Here is a 20,872-nt window from a genome sequence, read left to right on the forward strand (position 1 = left end):
GGTGCTGGTTGGGTCCACGTGACACCCACACAGACTGGCGTTTTTGAACGTGCCAGCCTCAAAGATGGCAACCTCCACGGGACGTCCTTATTTCAGAGGAAATGACGCAATAATACCACGTGCGCCGAAGCAATTTCCGTCTACGGTGTGCGTCTTCTCCCTTTCAGTGTTGGAGCTGCTGTGGGGCGGGTGGGTGAAGCGGGTCGGGGAAGGGAAGGGACCGGGAGGGCGACGGGTCCTGGGATTGTGCGGCTGGGGCGGAGCGAGGGAGCAGGAAAGTAGGGGAAGGGAAGGGAAGGATGGCGAATATCCGGGCCTCGGTCTCGCTGTGGGCCTGTTGGGGGGCAGGGAGAGGCCTGGGGCCTGGGGGAATAGGAAATGCCGGCCCGGACTTCGTACTCGGCCGCGAGGGAAGGAGAAGACTTCCCTCGGGCACTTGAAGGGGAGGGAAATGAGAATCAGGGCCGGGGAGGATGAGGGAAGGTGGGAGAGGGAGGAGGCCCAGGATCGGGCCTTTACAGGACGAGGGGACGCGTTTTAGGCGTGGACATGATGCCTATTTTGGGAAGTTCGGGCACGGTTTGCGGGACTGAAGCGTTGCTATTCGGATTCTCGGAGAATGTTTCGGGGTGCAGGTGCCTTCCCTACTGGGCAGCGTGGCACATCGTGAGTGGGGCACCGTAGAAAAGGAGGACTTTAACGAAGGTAGATTGTAATTGTCGGTGCTTGACTGTGCCTCATGAATAGATGAGATTTTGTGGGTATGGTTCCTCTTGCATTGGAGGGACTTAGCTTGGAGTGGCATCCTCGGGCTTGGATATGTCTGTGTGTTGTCGTGTGAAATTTGAGTGTCAATTCACTTTCTTTTATTTTCAGTCAAGATGCAGATTTTTGTGAAAACTCTGACGGGGAAAACCATCACCCTTGAGGTTGAACCAAGTGACACCATTGAAAATGTGAAAGCCAAAATCCAGGACAAGGAGGGTGAGGAATGCAAATAGTTGTGTTGGAGGGGCCAGTTGAAAAAGGTGTCTCTGCCTTCTGTGAGAAATAGCCAAGCTACACTTGAAAAATGTGGCTGTCATTATGGGCAGAGTGGCCTTAATCAACAGTAAGATCACCGGTGTAGGTACATATCGATACAGTAGGAAAATTGGCCCATTTGATGAATCAACAGCACAACAATCACATTTTTAATTCTCCCCACAATCTTGTCAGATTCTACCCATTGTCCACATGCTAGGAGTAACTCATTGGCTAATTAACCCACCAACTGTCATCTTTGGCAGCCATGCTGCTGGAAACCAGACTGCATGTGCTTCAACCATTTGGCTTGAGTGCTTGGTGAAACAGTGGTAACTGGCTATGCAGAGCTGGAAGTGACATTAGAGAAAACTGTAGGTTTATATTGAAGTGGAAAGGTAGGGTCTGTAGGCAGGCTGTTGGAAGGGTAAGTGTATTGGACAACTCTTGCTAACCCCATCTTGTGTTGCAGGGATTCCTCCTGACCAGCAGCGTTTGATCTTTGCTGGAAAGCAGCTAGAGGATGGCCGTACCCTCTCCGACTACAACATCCAGAAAGGTGGGTTCTCTGGGGATCCAGTTGAAGTGCTTACTCATTTTGCTCTGGTTTAATGGCTGGGGGGGTATCGTGGGTGTGACTGCAGATTGTTTTGTTTACAGTTGAACCTGACCTGCCTGTGTTTTGACTTCCAGAGTCCACTCTGCATCTGGTGCTGCGTCTGAGAGGTGGGGCCCTGGACCCCTCTCTGCGAGTCCTTGCTCAGAAATACAACTGTGACAAGATGATCTGTCGCAAGTAAGTGTCAGAAGTCAGTTATGGGTTGTGTGTGAGCCCCTGCTATCGGCAGGGAAGGTCTGTTCATGCACGTTCAATAGGGAACAGTTTATTCAGTTCTGTTCAGTAAGGCCATGGCTAGCCTGATTTTTTTTTCCATTTACACTCTTGTTTTAGATTTCAATGCCCCTCACCAGGCTTGATTACTTTTGCCTTGCTCTGCAAGGAAATTATCCTCATTCTAATTTTTAATAGAACAAATGTGGCTTTTTTCTTGAAACGCTCAGTTTATGTTGAATCTGCTTCTGTCACAGTGCCTTGAACTGAGCTTTATTCTTAAGAGATTTTCTTAAGTGACAGATTCTGCCAGCCTGTGAATTTGGTATTGAGAGAAACATTGATTTCCTGCCCTGACATTTTGGACTTTTCTCTTGGCTGTACTACAGTTCCTAAATTTTCATTACGGTTTACTCTGATCTATCTTTAATGACCTTGGCTATACTGTTGATCAATTAGTATAGTCACTTAGGATCATTCTTTATCTGGCCTCTACAGCTGACAGTACCTCTGAGTGGGTGAATTCTGATGTTCACTATTCCCGTGTGTTTAGTCTGATTTCTTAGTGGGCTGGCTGGTGGGGACTCCACTTTCACTACGGGTGTTGAGTGTTTGTCTTTTTTCCACAGGTGCTATGCTCGCCTGCATCCTCGTGCATCCAACTGTCGCAAAACCAAGTGTGGCCACACAAATAATCTGCGTCCCAAGAAGAAGCTGAAGTAAACATCATGTCCTGTTGCCCACGTTAGACTTGCATTTGTGCTAAGTTTCCAATAAAAGTTAGTTGCATTGTCATCTTGAGTTGCTTATTGTGAATCTATTAATTGTCAATTCTGTTTATTTTTTGCCGGTTTCTGAAATGTTGATGAGGAACTAAACGAGATGGATGCACAATAGACCCTGCAGCCCAACTTGACATCAAGTTGCTGTGGACAACCCTTGCTGGCAAGCCAGATCAAAAAGGCATGTTTAAAGTAGCACCATAGACACATTAAACATTAGCTGCACTTCTGGTGAAACTACCATAGAGCTACAAATAGCAAGCAAATCTCAAACCTCTAATCCTGCCACATTGATGTGGATTGTATATCCAAGAAAAATCCATCCCTCGAATGAAGGCTGTAGCATGTGACTTAAAATGCAGCCATATTCCCTTTTCCCACTGTTACGTACCCCGTAACTGGGTGTCTTACCAGCAAAGATAGAAGTGTCCATTGGAGTCTGGTAGTACTATTTTCAACAATATTTATTAGCAAAAATATACAAAATAATATCAATGTGAATACACAGAGAATATACGTTAGCAATACTAAACCTAAAAGTGCGGGTATAATAATAATCACTAATGAAACAAGCTCTTATCGTTGTCTAGGGGATAATGAATTGTCAGATGGAAATATAAAGTTCAGTTCAAGCAGGTTGCGGTAGTTTGTCGCTGTGTTCAATTGTTGGAGAGAGTGAGAGAGAAAACGTGAACAGTAACAGCTATTATCTTGCCAACCTTCCTTTACGACCTTGATCCATCGATGCGTCGTCGTCGTCGTGGCCATTCACATATGACCCCTCCGTCCTTTAGCTAGACTGTTCTGTGGTGGACTCGTCACCCAGGCAAGGGTGGACACACACTCAAGCCCCACCGGTCTTGCTACAACACACGGAGTTAAAAGTTACCGACTCTTCGTTCGGTCTCTGATCTCCCACCCTGTCTGTGAGGGTTCTGATGCTCACTAGTGTTTCTCTTGGTGCGTCTGAGGGCTGTTACCCCAGACCTCACTTTTATCCCCACTCAGGGTCTCGGGTGTCAATCAGGGTGGGATGATGTAACCCATCAAACCAGCCCACTCTGGTTGCCCCCTGAGGGGTTTCAATGAATAGAACAGTACCAAGTAAACAATCCTCCTCCACAAGACAATAGCAGTAAATCAATGGCTTTTGTCAGTAGATGTTCCATCTTAGCTGTGTGTCTCTCTCTCATTCTGTTTCATGAGCTGTTATCAATAACAACTGCCCTGGCAGATTTCCTTTGTCTCTTACTTGATATCAGCATCGAAATAGTAGTGATTTGCGATTCTCCAAAAGGGGGAGGGGGCATGGGCGACTCTGCACCTTTCTGCCCATCAGACTTGTTCGTCCTTCGTAACACCCCCATCCTTATAAGAATTTTCACCAAAGGGGAAAATTAACTAATACAGAGTCTTGCAGAATTACGGAATCTAACACAATACAAAAGAGTTTTTAACTACAGAGCAATACAGATATACATTCAACTTAGCATCTAGATTTGCAGTCAGTGAGTACATTATCGCTTCCTTTAATATGTTGTATCTTAATAAATTCCTGTAGCATCAGACTCCAATTTAATCACCTATTTTTATTCCTTTTCAGCAAAACAAAACTAAAGAGTTGTGATCTTAGCTTAAGTGTATATCACAAAATGTGAACCAATACATGTGATTATTCTGTAGTACATTACAAAAGTTTATGCAAATGCTAATCTTTATTTTACTTTTAAACTCAACAGTCAATCTTCCATGGTCTTTATTATTTAAATGCTTTGTCGAAATCCCTCAAAACCAGATCCTGTTATTTAAAGTGGCATTTTGTCAACTTTTGCCTCTTTTCCACTTAACTCTCACGTGGTTAGCTTGCTCACCAGTGTGGAATAGGCTTTCGCATACTCCTCTCATAGGAGTTATTTTAACAACAATGTTTTCCAAACTTAGCCCATCTTCTGAACTTCCACACAATTCTTTATTTTTAAGCAAGTCATTAGTTTTATCTTCAGGACCCTTCATTCTATTCAGTTTAACATCTGCAAGCTGTTTACCTTTAAATTCCAAAACAAACAGTAATTGATTCACAGACACCTTGTTAACAAGCCATTGTTCCTTCAGCCTGGTTACCACTTCTGAAACCAATCCAGACTTTAAATTTTCTTTATTCAATTTAGGAACTACACTTTTCCCTTAGATAGATAGATAGATAGATACTTTATTCATCCCCAGGGGAAATTCAACATTTTTCCTTCTCCTTCAATAATAAAATTCACATCACCAGCTCCCATCTCCTCACTAACTCTTAAAACACCTAACACAAACAACTGAGAATTCTCACTTCCCACTGGTACCAAGGCTAACACTTTCTTTACTGAACCAAGTCCATCTGACCCAAAAGGACTGCATTCCTTTTCAACTAAATCATACCTCAGACTTTCCCTGAGTTTCATTACTAAGTTCAGTACCATGTGCATCCACATCTTGAACACACTCAGATGGGACATCTACCTCTTCCAGGCTTTCTATACCAGTCCCTTTTTCAAATTCTAAGTTCCCCTGATCCTCCCAGTTACTCTCTGGGCAACTCCCATCCGGAGTAAACTCAACCCTGCGGGTTAAAACAATTTCATCTGCTAACCCAGCAGACCCCTTCAAGGTAACGGCATCCTTTTCATCTAGGACTGCCCTTATATCATTATTGGGAACACATTTCAATGTTTCAACTTCTTCAAACAGTTCTGTCAAGCCAGACAGATCATCCATGTCGAACCCTGGACCTTCTAACTGCCTTATCTGTTTCTCATCTTTACTCTGTGCCTCTATAAATTCCCTCTTGGCTAAGGGTAGGTCTATCTCCTCTCCTTTACTCTCTTTCACCTCCCTATTCTCCGCTTTACCATCCCCTAACCCCCCTTGGTACAGGGTCGGTAAAAACGTCTCAGCCAAATCAACACTGGACTGCTTTAAACTAGTCTCTTTCTCAGCTGCCTTTCTCGACAGGCTGCGAGTGATCGCGCATGCGGGATAGATCTTGGAACCTAGGGGTGGGTCCTCAACACTTGCAGGCTTGCTCGTCAGCTTCACGGCTGAACACACCTCACCCCCTTCTAAATCATTACCAAGAAGGACGTCCACGCTGTCTCTCAGTAATTCTGACTGTACCTATTTCAACTGGTCCAGATACCAGGTCACAATTTATAATGATCCCATGCAAAGGTACAGCTTCTGTCCCTTTTCCTATGCCTCTCAAAACTACCTCTCCAGTCTCAGGACCAAAATCTAGTACCTTACTGAGAATCAATGACTGCTCAGCTCCAGTATCTCTCCAGATCCACAGTGGAACTGGTGTTTCTCCCTCTTTCACAGACACGGTCCCTTCTGAAATAAATTTCTCATGCCCCTCTTGTATTTTATCTACCTTGGCCTTTCTCGTCGATTTACTGATCGACACAATACACCCTGTAGGGACTGCTGCTTTCCCTTTTCCTGTCTCCTTCCTCGGAGCAAAGCACTTAGATGCAATATGACCAACCTTTCCACAATTAAAACAGGTCAAGCCAGGAACCCTCTTGCCAGCCTGCCTTTCTTCCTCTTTGCCTTTACCACTAGCTCCCGGCTTGTTTTCTACTTCAGCCGGTGGGCTTTCTCTACCGTCCCTACGGTCTTTGTGGTAACTCTTATTCAAGGAAAACTTTGTCTTGTGGATTAGGGCATATTCATCTGCGAACCTGGCAAATTCTGATATAGACTTATTCGGCTTCTCGTTCAAATACATCCGGATATCATCCGAAACACAACCTTTAAATTCCTCAATTGGAATTAACTCTCTGAAACGCCAGAAATCATCCTCCACCTTTTCTGCTACACAGCAGCGATCCAAGAGCACACCCTTCTCATAGGCAAACTCTGCATACGTCTTGTTTCCACACTTTCTTTCAATCCCTAACTTCTGTCTATATGCCTCAGGTACCAACTCGTAGGCCCAAAGGATAGCCTGTTTTACTTCCTCATAATTCTCAGACTCCTCGGACAATGCCGCATATGCCCATTGTGCCTTCCCTTTTAACACACTTTGTAACAATGCCACCCACTGATATCTGGGCCACTTCTGATTCACGGCCACCTTTTCAAAATGCAAGAAATAACTATCAACATCCATCTCCTCGAACGGAGGTACTAACCTAAACTCCCTGCTCTCTCCTTCCTCTCGGTCTGCCCCGGGACTCTTCTCTCTTGCTTTAACTTCTCCATTTCCAGCTCGTGCTGCCTCTGTTTCTCCTTCTCCTCATACTCCCTCTGTTTTTCAGCTCTTTCCTTCTCCCTTTTCACCTCTAACTCCTTTAGCTGGAGCTCATACTCCCTTTTCTTCTGTTCTGCTTCCAGCCTCAATTTTTCCAACTCTACCTGAGCCGTCCCAATAGCTGGTACCTTTTCAGGGATATGTTCCAATACCTCGGCCAAAAACACATCCTTCTGAATATAATACTGAGTTATGGCCCTCCGCATCTTCCACTTTTTCATTGACGACTTCACCTCTGTGAGATTTAATCCTTTTGCAATATTTACCAAGTCCGTCTTTGTGGCATCCTCTAGTGCAGGCATGGGCAAACTACGGCCCGCGGGCCATATGCTTTTTTAAGTTTTTTAATCCGGCCCGCAGAACTTGATGAAATTATATTAATAAACCTTGTTAACGTTTTTCCCCCTGCAATTCTGGCGTTTTCCCAATAGATGACGCACTCTATATACATTTGTGGCGACCCATTTCCTGGCACATCCGAACTGGCTCACAATTAGCCAGCGTTCCGGCTAAGGGAGATAGCCTGCGGGGATTTGCGAGCACAGAGCTTTGTAGCCTCTGCGCCACGGGTGGCAGGTTGAGGGAGGCTTAAAAGTGAAGCTGGGGATTTCGAATAAAGTTTTTTTCTTCGACTGCAGTTACCGACTCCGTGTCGTAATTTTAGCGCTGCATGTAGCACACCGCTACACATTGACCTTTGTTGAGGTGCAGTGTATTACTACACATTTGCGCTTTACTCTTTGTTCGGCTCGACCTATTTGTGTGAACAGGCGTCATGAACATCAACAAAGCCAGCCACAGATCCAAGTTAACTGACCAACACCTCAGATCCATCCTGAGAATAGCCACAACAAAACTAAATCCAGACTTTGATGCGCTGGCTAAAAAGGGAGACCAACAACACTGTTCCCACTGAAATTAAAAATAAGTTTCTTTGTTGTGTTATGTAAAAAATGCATTTGAAAATATTTTTCTCAATAAACCTTACATGTTACATGTCATTTCTGTTAAGTGATGGACATGAGTAGTGCGCAGGTGCACGTACGTTCTCAAAATAAAAAATGCGCTTCAGATCAAGTAACGCGCTCCGCATACTGGTGCGCTGTCACTGTTCTGTCTTTGTGCTGATCGTTGTTGAGTTTTGGCATGGGACAATTGAATAAGAAGGAGCAGGACAAGTAGACCTGCATCTCCTACCGTTTTTGAAATAAAGACAGTCAGGAGGAGAATGATGATGATAATATCTTGAAGGATAACAGAATTTTCAGTGCTTTAAAATAATAACTTACTATTAAAAAAAGCTGTATTTTATTCATTTAATTTTCAGTGTTTTAAAAGTCATTTCAATAAATAGCTAAATACCATGGGACTTCAAAGACAGATATTTTGTTGTAATGCATTTGTTCATTTTCAATTGAAATTAAAGCAAATGTTTTCTACTTATCCCATGATATTTTATTTTCTCTTATGAGGTGTATTACCAAAACACTCCGTCCATCTGCTCCTGGTCCGGCCCCCCTGTCAAATTTTAGAACCCTTTGTGGCCCACAAGTCAAAAAGTTTGCCCACCCCTGCTCTAGCACCTTCAAAGTCGGGTTTTGTGTAAATTCGTCTACATCCATCTTTGCTGGTTTCCTGTCTGTTTACCCACACAACCAGATCACAGTCTGGTCTTATAGCCCGATTCACTGGCCCTCCAATTTGGTATCAAATCTCGAGACGAGGCCCCAATATGTTACGTACCCCGTAACTGGGTGTCTTACCAGCAAAGATAGAAGTGTCCATTGGAGTCTGGTGATACTATTTTCAATAATAATTATTAGCAAAAATATACAAAATAATATCAATGCGAATATACAGAGAATATACGTTAGCAATACTAAACCTAAAAGTGTGGGTATAATAATAATCACCAATGAAACAAGCTCTATCGTTGTCTAGGGGATAATGAATTGTCAGATGGAAATATAAAGTTCAGTTCAGTTCATGCAGGTTGTGGTAGTTGTTTGTCGTGTTTCAATTGTTGGAGAGAGAGAGAGAAAACGTGTGAACAGTAACAGCTATTATCTTGCCAACCTTTACGATTTTGATCTGTCGATGCGTTGTTGTTGTGGCCATTCACGTATGACCCCTCCGTCCTTTAGCTAGACCGTTCTTCCGTGGTGGACTCGTCACCCAGGCAAGGGTGGACACACACACAAGCCCCCACCGGTCTCGCTACAAAACACTGTGAGTTAAAAGTTACCGACCCTTCGTTCGGTCTCTGATCTCCCACTCTGTCTCGTGAGGGTTCTGATGCTCACTAGCGTTTCTCCTGGTGTGTCTGAGGGCTGTTACCCCAGACCTCACTTTTATCCCCACTCACGGGGTCACAGGTGTCAATCAGGTTGGGATGATGTAACTCATCAAACCAGCCCACCCTGGTTGCCCCCTGAGGGGTTTCAATGAATAGAACAGTACCAAGTAAACAACCCTTCTCCACAAGACAATAGCAGTAAATCAATGGCTTTTGTTAGTAGGAGACGTTCCATCTTAGCTGTGTCTCTCTCTCTCATTCTCTTTCATGAGCTGTTATCAATAACAACTGCCCTGGCAGATTTCCTTTGTCTCTCTTACTTCCTTGATAACAGCATCAAAATAGTAGCGATTTGCGATTCTCCAAAAGGGGGAGGGGCATGGGCGACTCTGCACCCTTATGCCCATCAGACTTGTTCATCCTTCGTAACACAGGAAAATCTGCTTCATGCTTCTGAGGGCTGGGTGTCCTCTGCTGTGTCTTGCCTCTTGGCATCCCTTTGAACTTTTCAAGGTTCAAGTCAGTTTTAATCTGGTGCTCTGTCTGGTTGGCTGCAGCACCGTCTGGTCAAAGTGTGCCAACCTGATTTGTATTTGTCATCCTTTGATGTGTGTTTTACAAAATTAATTGCCTAGGGTACTCCTGACAGCACTTCTCACCCAGAGACTAATATTGCCCAGAAAAACAAAGGGGAGCATTGCCACCTTCATCCTCGCTGGAAATCGATTGCTGTTTATCTTCCCTTGCCACCAATCCTGTGTTGAACCTAGTTTATTTTCATTGCTGCTTCCCCAGGGTCTCATCTACACACCAGTGGACAGTGAATCTATCTCAGAAGCTACAGTGCTTTGAAAAAGTATTCAGCCCCAACCCTTTGTTCACAAAAGTTAGTATTACAATCAGGGATTTTGATCAATTTAGTTGAGAATTTTTTTTTCTCTTGTACAACAATTTATTCATAGTGTGTTCCCTAACAGAAAATTCAAATCTCCTTCTACCTGTCTTGTTACATCATTTTGTTTTTCCTTTGCTGAATCATCTTGGTCTATTTTGTTCTTACATTTCATTTACGATCTGTATGAATGCATTTTCTCTTATCCTTAAAATATTAACTGACATTTCTGTGCTAAGAAAAAGATAATGATAAGTTCTCAGATTTCTGACTGGGTATGAAGTTCTGCTGGGAGAATCACATGCTCAAGTTTTCACAGTAAAGCCCATTAAATGGAAAATTAAAAGCATAAATTAATAATTCAAAAACAAATGTCAGCAGTTTGACTTTGCTCAGTACTTGAACCACCTCTCGTGGCTATTAGGTGCTTTGGAAGAGTCTCTATTAGCTTTGCACAATGTGATGGAGCAAGGTTTGCCCATTCCTCCTTGCAAAATTACTTAAGCATTGCCCGGTTAGTTGGGAAGTGGTGGTGGACAGTAAAGTTGGGGTCTTGCTACCCACAGTAGTGGTGGTAGGGAAGACCCAGTGTATTACTGTTGCTGGGCCACATCTTGTTGCAGTTGAGCAGAATTAGATACTGTTAGAGGGATCTGGATTTCCCTGTACATAGTATAAATCATAACCATAAAGTAATAAAACTGCCCTGTGGTAAACCTTTCCAAGTGTTCCTAACCCTTCAAGGGAAAATAATTATCTCTTCTCTTAAAAAGGAACTCCTCTTTTATGATACTAATCGTCTCAGTACTTCCCCGAAGGATCGTGGTTCAAATTAATTTGCTCTTCATCCTTTTGAACTGCCAAGAGTAGAGTACATAACCAGTCTAGCACTTCCTTGACGAGCAATCTGTTCTGACCAGGATCATCTCGGTGAATCTTGTCTGAGGTGCCTCCAATGAGGTGATACCCTGCCCTCAGTGACAAAAACTGCTGCAATACTCTTTCTCATTCAATAGGACCTCTCTCTGTTAATGCTCCAACCTTCTTAAAGTCAGGACCAACGTTCCATTTATCTTCCCTACTATCTGCTGCACCGTGTGCTAGTCCTGAAGAAGGAGCTCGCCCCGAAATGTCGACTTTTATTCATTGCCGCAGATGCTGCCTGGCCTGCTGAGTTCCTCCAGCATTCTTTCTGTGTTGCTTTGGATTTCCAGCATCTGCAGAATTTCATGTTCTTGTGTGCTAGTTTTCTGTGTTCAATGCATCAGAACCCCCAAGTCCCTTTATGGTGCAGCTTTCTCCATTTAATGTTTATTATTCCCTCTAAAGAGAACAACTTCATTTTTTCCCCACGTTATACACAATTGTCCTGCTTCTTGCCTTATAAAACGGGCGGAGGGGTTGGGGATTTGCTGCTATTGTCGCTTTTTTTCTGTGGGGGGAGAGTGTGAGGGATTTTGGGGTTTACAAGTTTTGTTTCTTTTTTTGTGCTGGAGGGAGGGGGTTAATATCTTTTCTTTCAACAACCTCCATGATCTTTCTGTATTTGATGGCTATCTGGAGAAGATGAATATCGGAGTTGTATTGTACGTGCATACTGGCACTAAAGTGAACCTTTGAAACACTACCTGTTCTGCATCCTCCTCTACAACTTCTCTTGGTGTGTTGTTTGCCAGTTTGGCCATGTATATTTGCATCCTTCCTCTCAGTCAATACATATTGATGAGGTGACAGTCCTGGTATAACCATGGAAAATGTTAGTGAGACCACAACTGGAGTACTGAATAGAGTTGATTTCCTTATTTAACGATACGCTAGCATTGGGAGGCAGTTCCAAGTAGGTTTATCATGAGAATGAATAAACATTTCACCATTTTGACTTACACCAGCTATTAAACAATGCAGCAATGTCCCTTATGTATTAATGTGTGCAAGTAATATAATCATTTAATTTTTTATTCTCATCTGCAAAATCAAGCAATTAAGCTCAGTAGCTAGATACATGAATTTTGTTTATTGTTGTAATTCTGTGACTCGCAACTAGAGGGAAGAACAACACAACTACAGTTTCAACAGTTTGCAAATGGCTCGTCACGCAAGAGTTTCAGACCTCGAAAGATGGAGCTGGGGCGACTTACAATGTAAGTGGCACAGTTGTGGGCTTGGTTTTGGATTGCTGTTGAATCCCAGTAAATTGTTGACCAGTGTTTCACATATTCGGTTCATTGGCTATACTTAAGATGAAGTTAGATATGGCCCTTGTGGTTAAAGGGATCAGGGGTATGGAGAGAAAGCAGGTACAGGGTTCTGAGTTGGATGATCAGCCATGATCATACTGAATGACGGTGCAGACTCGAAGGGCCGAATGGTCTACTCCTGCACCTATTTTCTATGTTTCTGTATAGGAAGCTTTGCACTTGTCCTGCTAATAAACTGAATCTACAACACTTTTTTCCACCTTAGGTTGTAATCCCTTTACCCCAAAAACCCCAATCAATCTTGACCCCAGCTCAGACTGAATTTCTTTGGCATTTTAAACATTTTGGAAAAGTCTCCTTTTAATCCATCAAGCTCAAGGGAATACAAAGGTGGGCCATGAAGCCTGTCAACATAACTTAATCGTTGTAACTCCCCTTGAATCTGCATTCCCCCCTTTTGGGCCACTCTATGTCACACACTCCCCAGAACAGAAACCATTTGTTCCAGCGGTATCCAACCAAAGCTCTGTTTTGCTGCAGCTTGGTACAATCTGCTGCTTTTATATCTTTTCTGGTAACATTCTGACCAGTGAGTGAGCACATCAGGTTTGGGGACCCTGGATTTCTACTGGCTTCCGGCAAGTGGTTTTCATATATAAGTAGAGGAGAGCGGTGTAACAGCGGTCTGCTCAACCTTGCAGTTCAGTGGGAAACCATGTAACCTGTTATTATTCGTGGAGGTTTTTTTAAAAAAGGAGATTGAATGATTGAACTAGGGAAAGGGCACGGACTCAGAATAGAGGTATGTCACTTCAGAACAGAGATGAGGGGGAATTCCTTTAGCCAGAGGGGAGGGTGGTGAATCTGTGGAAATTCATTGCCACAGATGGCCGTGGAGGCTAAATCATTGGGTATATTTTAAGTGGAGGTTGATTAGTAAAGGTGCCAAAGGTTACAAGGAGGAGGCAAAAGAATGGGCTTGAGTGGGTTAGTAAATCAGCCACCGTGGAACAGACTCAATGGGCTGAATGGCCTAATTCAGCTCCTATGTTTTATAGTTAGCCATATAGTCAGCTGTGTTTTAACTGAATAGTCTTTTCTAATGAACATGATTGAACTCAGACATGTAGTCAAGTCTTTAATTCACGATGATGTTTTTTTTCTCTGTAAAGTCTAGAAATCCTTGATTATCCTGGCAAACTAATGCTCTAAGTATCATTGCACATAAGCTACACCGATCACATTAGATACACGATAAGTTACGGTAAAATACAGCTCATTAGGACCGGGGTGGAAAGGAAGATGCCCCACCGCAACTTTCCCGCTTCCTCGTTACCAGCGTTTGCTAAGATCCACTCAGAATTAGGCTTTTTATCTAAGTCCCATTAACCTGGCCAGTTTCCAGATGGCTCGGAGGCAAATGACTGGGCTCACCAGCTGATCCACTAGGAACTACACCGACCGGGGAGGATTGGGCTGCGGCTGGTTGCTGCTCTGGAGTAAGCTCTGGTCCGACTTCCCTGAGCCAGTCTCAGTCCTGTAGGCAGTGAGCAGACCCGTCAACTTGTTCCTGAACTCCTCGGAGATGTAGTAGTAGATGAACGGGTCAATGCAGTTACTGAGGGTGCTGGCCACCAGGCAGATCATGGTGTAATAGTACACGTCGCTGCTCTGCGTGTAGATCTGCACCAACAAGGTCACGTTAAAGGGAGTCAGACACACCAGGAACACCAGCAGGACCAGCAGGGTGGCCATAATTGCATGGCCGTACTTCATATCGTTCATAGCCAGCGTGGAAATGATCGATATGTAACAGAAGACAACAATCAAGCATGGAAGCATGAACCCAAAGAGCACCTGGCAGATTAAGTAAGGGCGGTACTTCTCCTGCGTCTCGATTGGGAAGGCGTCATTACACAGGGTGATGTTGAGGGGGTCGATCCAGTACGACTGTTTGGTGATGTAATGAGGCACCATGCTTAGCACGAGAACCAGCCAGACCCCTCCGCAAACGCAGTGTACGGCTGTGTTGCTCCGGATTGCTTTTGAGACAAAGGGGTGGACAATGGCCAGGTAGCGATCGGCGCCAATGCAGGTCAGGAACAGAATGGAGCTGTAGATATTCCCATAGAGGAGAGCAGTGGAGATGCGGCAGAACGCCTCGCCAAACACCCAGTTGTTGCCCAGCAGGTGGTAGGCGATTCTCCAAGGGAGGGAGATGAGGACCAACAGGTCGGCGAGGGCCAAGTTGATGAGTAAGAAAGTGCTGGGCAGCTGCTTGATTCTGGCGATGAGGACCCACAAAGCAAGCCCGTTAGCCGGGAGGCCGATAATGAACACCACGAGGAAGAAGTACGGGATCAGCACTCTGGTTACGTTACTCTTCAGGTGCTGCATGGACGAGTCATTGAAGGTGTTGATGGTTTTGTTGGTGGCTGGGTTGAAAACCTGGACGATGAGGAATTTGCGGGTTTTGCCAACCTCCTTTTTTCTGCACACTGTGATTGGAGCAAGAGAACACAGAACAGGGCGTGAGTACACAATCAGAGACATCTACAACACAAATGCAAGCCACTGAGCCCACTGCTGATACCGACAGAGGAGTCTTTCTACTTCCCAGCTCTCCACCCAGACACTGTGGCACAATCGGTAAGAGCAGACAGTCCCTAGAGAAGGCTGGGAGCAGACATGGAGAAGGTCTCGCTCACAGTATTAAGCAAAAGAGTGTTCAGCCTTCAGATGCGAGTACCGCAACTTATTTAAAAAATTTATTTAGAGATACGGTGCGGAACAGCCCCTTTGGGCCTAACAAACCACACCGCCCAGTAATCCAGCCAGCCTAACCACAGGACAATTTACAATGACCAATTAAACTGCTAACTGGTATGTCTTTACACCGTGGAAAGAAGCCAAGGCACCCGGAGGAAACCCAAACGATTCATGGGGAGAACATACCAACTCCTTACAGAGCCGGGAATGGAACTGAATCCCAAACTCTGGAATGCCCTGGGCTGTAACTGCCATCTTACCATGGCACCCACTACCTTTAAAGTCTTTTGGTAGCCCTGAATTTTATTTATTAGTAAGCAATCATCTAGTTACTTGTTCAAACTCAGTGAATTTGCTTACTACATCCAGCTTGCCTGCAATCTGTTCCGCATACCACACCTTTAGCGCTAAAGATATGAATGTACACTCAGTGGCCGCTTTACGCCTGCACACCTGCTCGCTAATGTAATTATCCAATCAGCCAATCACGTGGCAGTAACGCAATGCACTAAAGCATGCAGACATTCGGCTGTTGTTCAGACCGAGGATCAGAATGGGGGAGAGGTGCGATCTAAGTGACTTTGACCGTGCAGTGATTGTTGGTGCCAGGTGGGATGGTCTGATCAACACACACAAAATGCTGGAGGAACTCAGCAGGCCAGGCAGCATCAATAGAAAAAAGTACAGTCGACGTTTCGGGCTGAAACCCTTGGGCAGGACTTCCAGCATCTGCAGATTTTCCCTTGTTTATGATTTGAGTATCTCAGAAACTGCTGATGATCTGGAATTTCCAAGCGGAAGTGGCCGATGGCGTTCAACCCACATCAGTGTGAAGCGGTTCATTTTGGTAGGTCGAATATGATGGCAGAATGTAGTACTAATGGTAAGACTCTTGGCAGTGTGGAGGATCAGAGGGATCTTGGGGTTCGAGTCCATAGGACGCTCAAAGCAGCTGCACAGGTTGACTCTGTGGTTAAGAAGGCATATGGTGTATTGGCCTTCATCAATCGTGGAATTGAATTTAGGAGCCGAGAGGTAATGTTGAAGCTATATAGGACCCTGGTCAGACCCCACGGAGTACTGTGCTCAGTTCTGGTCGCCTCACTACAGGAAAGATGTGGAAACTATAGAAAGGGTGCAGAGGAGATTTACAAGGATGTTGCCTGGATTGGGGAGCATGCCTTATGAAAACAGGTTGAGTGAACTCAGCCTTTTCTCCTTGGAGCGACGGAGGATGAGAGGTGACCTGATAGAGGAGTATAAGATGATGAGGGGCATTGATCATGTGGATAGACAGAGGCTCTTTCCCAGGGCTGAAATGGTTGTCACAAGGTGACACAGGTTTAAGGTGCTGGGGAGTAGGTACAGAGGAGATGTTAGGGGTAAGTTTTTTACTCAGAGAGTGGTAAGTACATGGAATGGGCTGCCGGCAACAGTGGTGGAGGTGGATATGATAGGATCTTTTAAGAGACTTTAAGATAGGTACATGGAGGTTAGAAAAATAGAGGGCTATAGGTAAGCCTAGTAATTTCTGAGGTAGGGACGTGTTCAGCACAACTTTGTGGGCCGAAGGGCCTGTATTGTGCTGTAGGTTTTCTATGTTTCTATACCAGTCTTTTGAGCCTACAGGGAAAGGTGTGAGATACTAAAATCATTCAGGGAGCAGCAGTTCTGTGGGCGAAAATTCTTTGTTAATGAGAGAGGCCGGGGGAGAACTGGTTCAAGCTGACAGGACAGTGACAGTAACTCAAACCACACGTTATAACTGTGGTTGATGAAAGAGCTCTTCCACACAACATGTCAAACTTTGAAGCTGACGGACTTCAGCAGCAGACCACAAACATAAATGCAGCGGACATTTTATCAAATACAGGACGTACCAAATGAAGCGATATGGAAAGGTCGCTGGCCAACAGAAAGCAGGCATAAAAATGGAAAGTGCTTAAATGCTCCGCAGGTTACACAGTGTTCTGGGGGAAGTGAAAGGGTGTTAATGCTCCAGGTCAATGTCCTCCTTCACAATCATTTGCAGGTTCTGAATTGTAACCAGTCATGTGCTATTGGGATCAGTGCTGCCCTTTGAAATATCTACCATGGGCTGACCCGCAACTGTGCAGCAATACCCAGCTCGAATTACATCATCAAACATTCGGGCTCTCACAACCAGACTGTGCCACAGTTTCTTTCCCCAAGCCATCAGACTCTCCAATACTCAGAGTCTAGACTGACATCCTACATCATTTATTATTATATTGTAATTTGTCCTCTACTGAGACTATTGACTTGTTTGGTGTTTATTGTACTGCCCTGCACTGTTTAGTGCACTTTATGTAGTCCTGTGCAGGTCTGTAGACTAGTGCAGTTTTTATGTGGTTTTACGTAGTCTAGTGTAGCCCTGTGCTGTCTCACATAGTCTAGTGTAGTTTTGTGTTGTTTCATGTAGCACCAGGGTCCTGGAGGAATGTTGTTTCATTTTTGCTGTGCACTGTACCAGCAGTGTATGGTCGAAATGACAATAAACTTGACCTGACAATAGTGACCCGGTGGTAGGGACTGAGTGTGCTGCAGCCAAACTTACAGAAGGCACAAGAGAGAGGTGGGGGAAAATGTTAATGCTCTCAACTACCAAATGGCCAAGTGTGCTGTGCGCTATCTACAGTAATGTGCCATGGTTTCATCCATGGCACCTCCCAGAATACCTCCATCTAGAAGGTAAGGGCAGCACTGCCACATTCAATCCCTGGCAATGCTGCAGATCAGGAAGTGGCTATCTGATGCTTTTAGACAAACGACACCCTCTATCTCTTCCCCACAGGAGCTGAAAGCAAGTAAAGCAGGAAGGGTAGCATAGTGGTTAGTGCAGCACTTTACAGTGTCAGCAACGAAAATATCGGGGTTCAATTCCCGCCACTGCCCGTAAGGAGTTTGTATGTTCTCCCCATGATCGCGTGTCCCCACTTTCCCCCCACACGGGTTAGGGTTAGTAAGTGACAGGCAAGCTATGTGGCTGATGCAAGTGACACGTCTCACTGTACGTTTTGTCGTGGAAGTGACAAATAAAGCTAATCTTATATTCTCCACAACAGCTGAAAGCTCGAGGCCAGTACGACAAACCAAACTGTACATTCTGCAGGCAGCGTAACATCTCAGCTTGAACAAATCGTAGCATCGGCTCACTGCCGGGTGGGGTTGTCCTTCCAGACCAGGGGCGATGCCATTGCAGAAGCCTCCCTTTCACCTTTGTGAAGGCAAGCAGGAATGAGTTGGGTGATTCTGAGCTGGGGGTATCTTACGGACTGCTCAGGTTCGGAAAGAACGCGCTCAGCACAGTGGTGCTGGGGAGGAGGGATCGAGGCATAAAAACACAGACACGAGTGAGAGGAAGAGAGAAAGTTGAATGTGTTTGTCCAGTTTCTAGTAAACCCCCCTCTCCCCGCTTCGGTGCCAGGGTGGAATTATCAGTGTCCGCTGTATGGTAGAACTGTGGGGAAAGGGGGAACAGCTTCAGATGACATTCTTCGTGATCTCTTCCCACTGGGTAGAAGATACAAAATGTACAAAAGATACAAAATTTTGCCAAAACGAGGTCACCCCCGGGGTGGAGGGGCAAACCCTTATATTCCGCCTGGGTACCCTCCAACCTGATGGTATTAATGTCGATTTCCCCTTCTAGTAAACAAACTCTCCCCCCACCATCTTCCTTCTCAACTCTGACCTTTCCCTTCCTCTCTCCTGCCTTTTAATTCTCCCTGGGTCCCCTCCTTCTCTTTCTCATATGACTCACTCTCCGCTCTCATCAGATTCCATCTTCTCCAGCCCTTGACCTTTCCCACTCTCCTGGCTTCACCCATCACCTTCAGGCCAGCCTCTTTCCCCTCCCCCCACCTCATTACCCTGGCACCTTCCCCCCTCCTGCTCAGTCCTGAAGGGTCTTGGCCCGAAACGTCGACTGTCCATTCATGTCCATAGGTGCTGCCTGACCTGCTGAGTTCCTCCAGCATTCTGTGTGCATCAGGCAGCAGATACAATGGCCTGAAAGCAGGTACTACCAGATTCAAGGACAGCTCTGATCCCGCTGTTAACAGACCCTTGAACAATAAGATGGGCTCTTGGCCTAGTTGTGATTTTGTGTTTTACCATTCACCAGCTTTCCCCTTTAGTGACGGGCAATCTCATTTGTCTTTTCTTACAAGTGTGTTCTCTTGGGTGAATATATTCAGCTGATGGGTAACGTTCTGTGAAACTGTGATAAAAGGGTACACATCCTTCAACGGGCTTGTTCTCATTCTTCAGGTGAGGTGGGGATTTGCGCATTTTACTCCCCCAAGTAAGCCGATTAATCTGAATTTAATATGAGAATGGTGTGGAAAGAATGCTACAGAAGAGAGATTGCAGGTGGAATAATTCAGATTAACTGCATAGGGGTTTTCTGTTCCAGACAGAATCCCTGTTGAATTTGAACCCTAGGTGGACTTGAGGAAGAATACTCAAGCTGAGACTCATCAGTGTGCTGAATCTGAGCCGACCGTCAGGCACCCATTTATACTGATATGACATTATCCTCACCCACATTCCCATCCGGCTCCCCAACAGCCCTACCATTCCCCTCTGCAATAGGAGCACTAATCTATCAACTAGCAGGTTTGTGGGGAATCGGGAGCAATAGAGGAAAACGTATAATCATATGGAGAGCATACAAACTCCACACGTTCAGAACCTGACCCCAGGATTGAAGGTGCTAGCCTACAAAGTATCCAGGACATCTTCAGGGAGCGGTGTCTCAGAAAGACAGCGTCCATTATTGAGGACGTCCAGCACCCAGGGCATGCCCTTTTCTCACTGTTACCATCAGGGAGGAGGTACAGAAGCCTGAAGGCACACACTCAGCGATTCAGGAACAGCTTCTTCCCCTCTGCCATTCGATTCCTAAATGGACATTGAACCTGTGAACACTACCTCACTTGTTTAATATACAGTATTTCTGTTTCCTCGCACATTTTTAAAATCTATTCAATATACGCATACTGATTGTTCTGTTTATTTATTATTATTATTTTAATTTTATTTATCTTTTTCTCTTCTATTTTATGTATTGCACTGCTGCTGCTAAGCTACCAAGTTTCATGTCACATGTTGGTGATAATAACCTGATTCTGATTCTGAACCAGGCTCGACAGAGCTGTGAGGCATCTGGTTTAGTAGTCGGGACTCTGTACCTACTTCAGGCACGCATTCAACACACTGGAAAGAATAATTCAGAGGAGAAAATCTCCCCACATTACACACGACAGGTGGAATACTCTACTAGTAACGTGTGGACCCATCAAAATGACCATTCCGCAGAAGAGGAGGTTTACCAACAGTTCACTTTCTGAACGAAACTTTGCAAGAAAAGTACGACTCTCGGTAAAATCAAAGTGTGTCTGAATCTGTTACCTTCGTCCTTTCCTGTGGCACAGCAGTTTATAACGCAGCCGAGCAGAGTAACCAACACAAGAGCCTGGACCGCTGTCAGCAGCTTCATCTTGGGAGCCCTTCCTCGGCGGGGACAGTCAGTCCAATGTCAGCAGACTCTTATGCTGAAGTCGTGTACGTGACATCAGCTGCATGAAAACCACAACGAAAAGGCTCAACCCACTTAATGAACACATGATCCAGCGTTGAGATTTCTATTTCTGGGGAGAGCTCTATGGACGACTGTACCTATCTGTGCACTTCACAGTTTTACAGAACTGTTGGGAATAATCTGAATGGCCTGCTTCAGATTCTACACGTAAGAAGCCCTG

General features: G+C 45.0%; 2 protein-coding genes across 2 annotated transcripts; one reads left to right on the forward strand and one right to left on the reverse strand.

Moving 5' to 3' along the window:
- The first annotated feature begins 60 nt into the window (after window positions 1-60).
- On the forward strand, window positions 61-2,650 carry uba52 (ubiquitin A-52 residue ribosomal protein fusion product 1). The gene is made up of 5 exons (XM_059991326.1): window positions 61-189; window positions 877-984; window positions 1,496-1,582; window positions 1,717-1,819; window positions 2,485-2,650. Exons 2-5 carry the CDS (start codon window positions 882-884, stop codon window positions 2,576-2,578), a joined length of 387 nt encoding a protein of 128 aa, XP_059847309.1. The 5' UTR covers window positions 61-189; window positions 877-881; the 3' UTR covers window positions 2,579-2,650.
- A 9,602-nt stretch (window positions 2,651-12,252) lies between these two features.
- LOC132406104 (proteinase-activated receptor 3-like) lies at window positions 12,253-20,667 on the reverse strand. Its single transcript, XM_059991327.1, has 2 exons — window positions 20,523-20,667; window positions 12,253-14,815 (listed from the first exon to the last, which is right to left on the reverse strand). Exons 1-2 carry the CDS (start codon window positions 20,608-20,610, stop codon window positions 13,770-13,772), a joined length of 1,134 nt encoding a protein of 377 aa, XP_059847310.1. The 5' UTR covers window positions 20,611-20,667; the 3' UTR covers window positions 12,253-13,769.
- Window positions 20,668-20,872: the final 205 nt, after the last annotated feature.

Source organism: Hypanus sabinus, chromosome 16 (assembly GCF_030144855.1).
Source record: "Hypanus sabinus isolate sHypSab1 chromosome 16, sHypSab1.hap1, whole genome shotgun sequence".
Classification (NCBI taxonomy): Eukaryota; Metazoa; Chordata; class Chondrichthyes; order Myliobatiformes; family Dasyatidae; genus Hypanus; species Hypanus sabinus.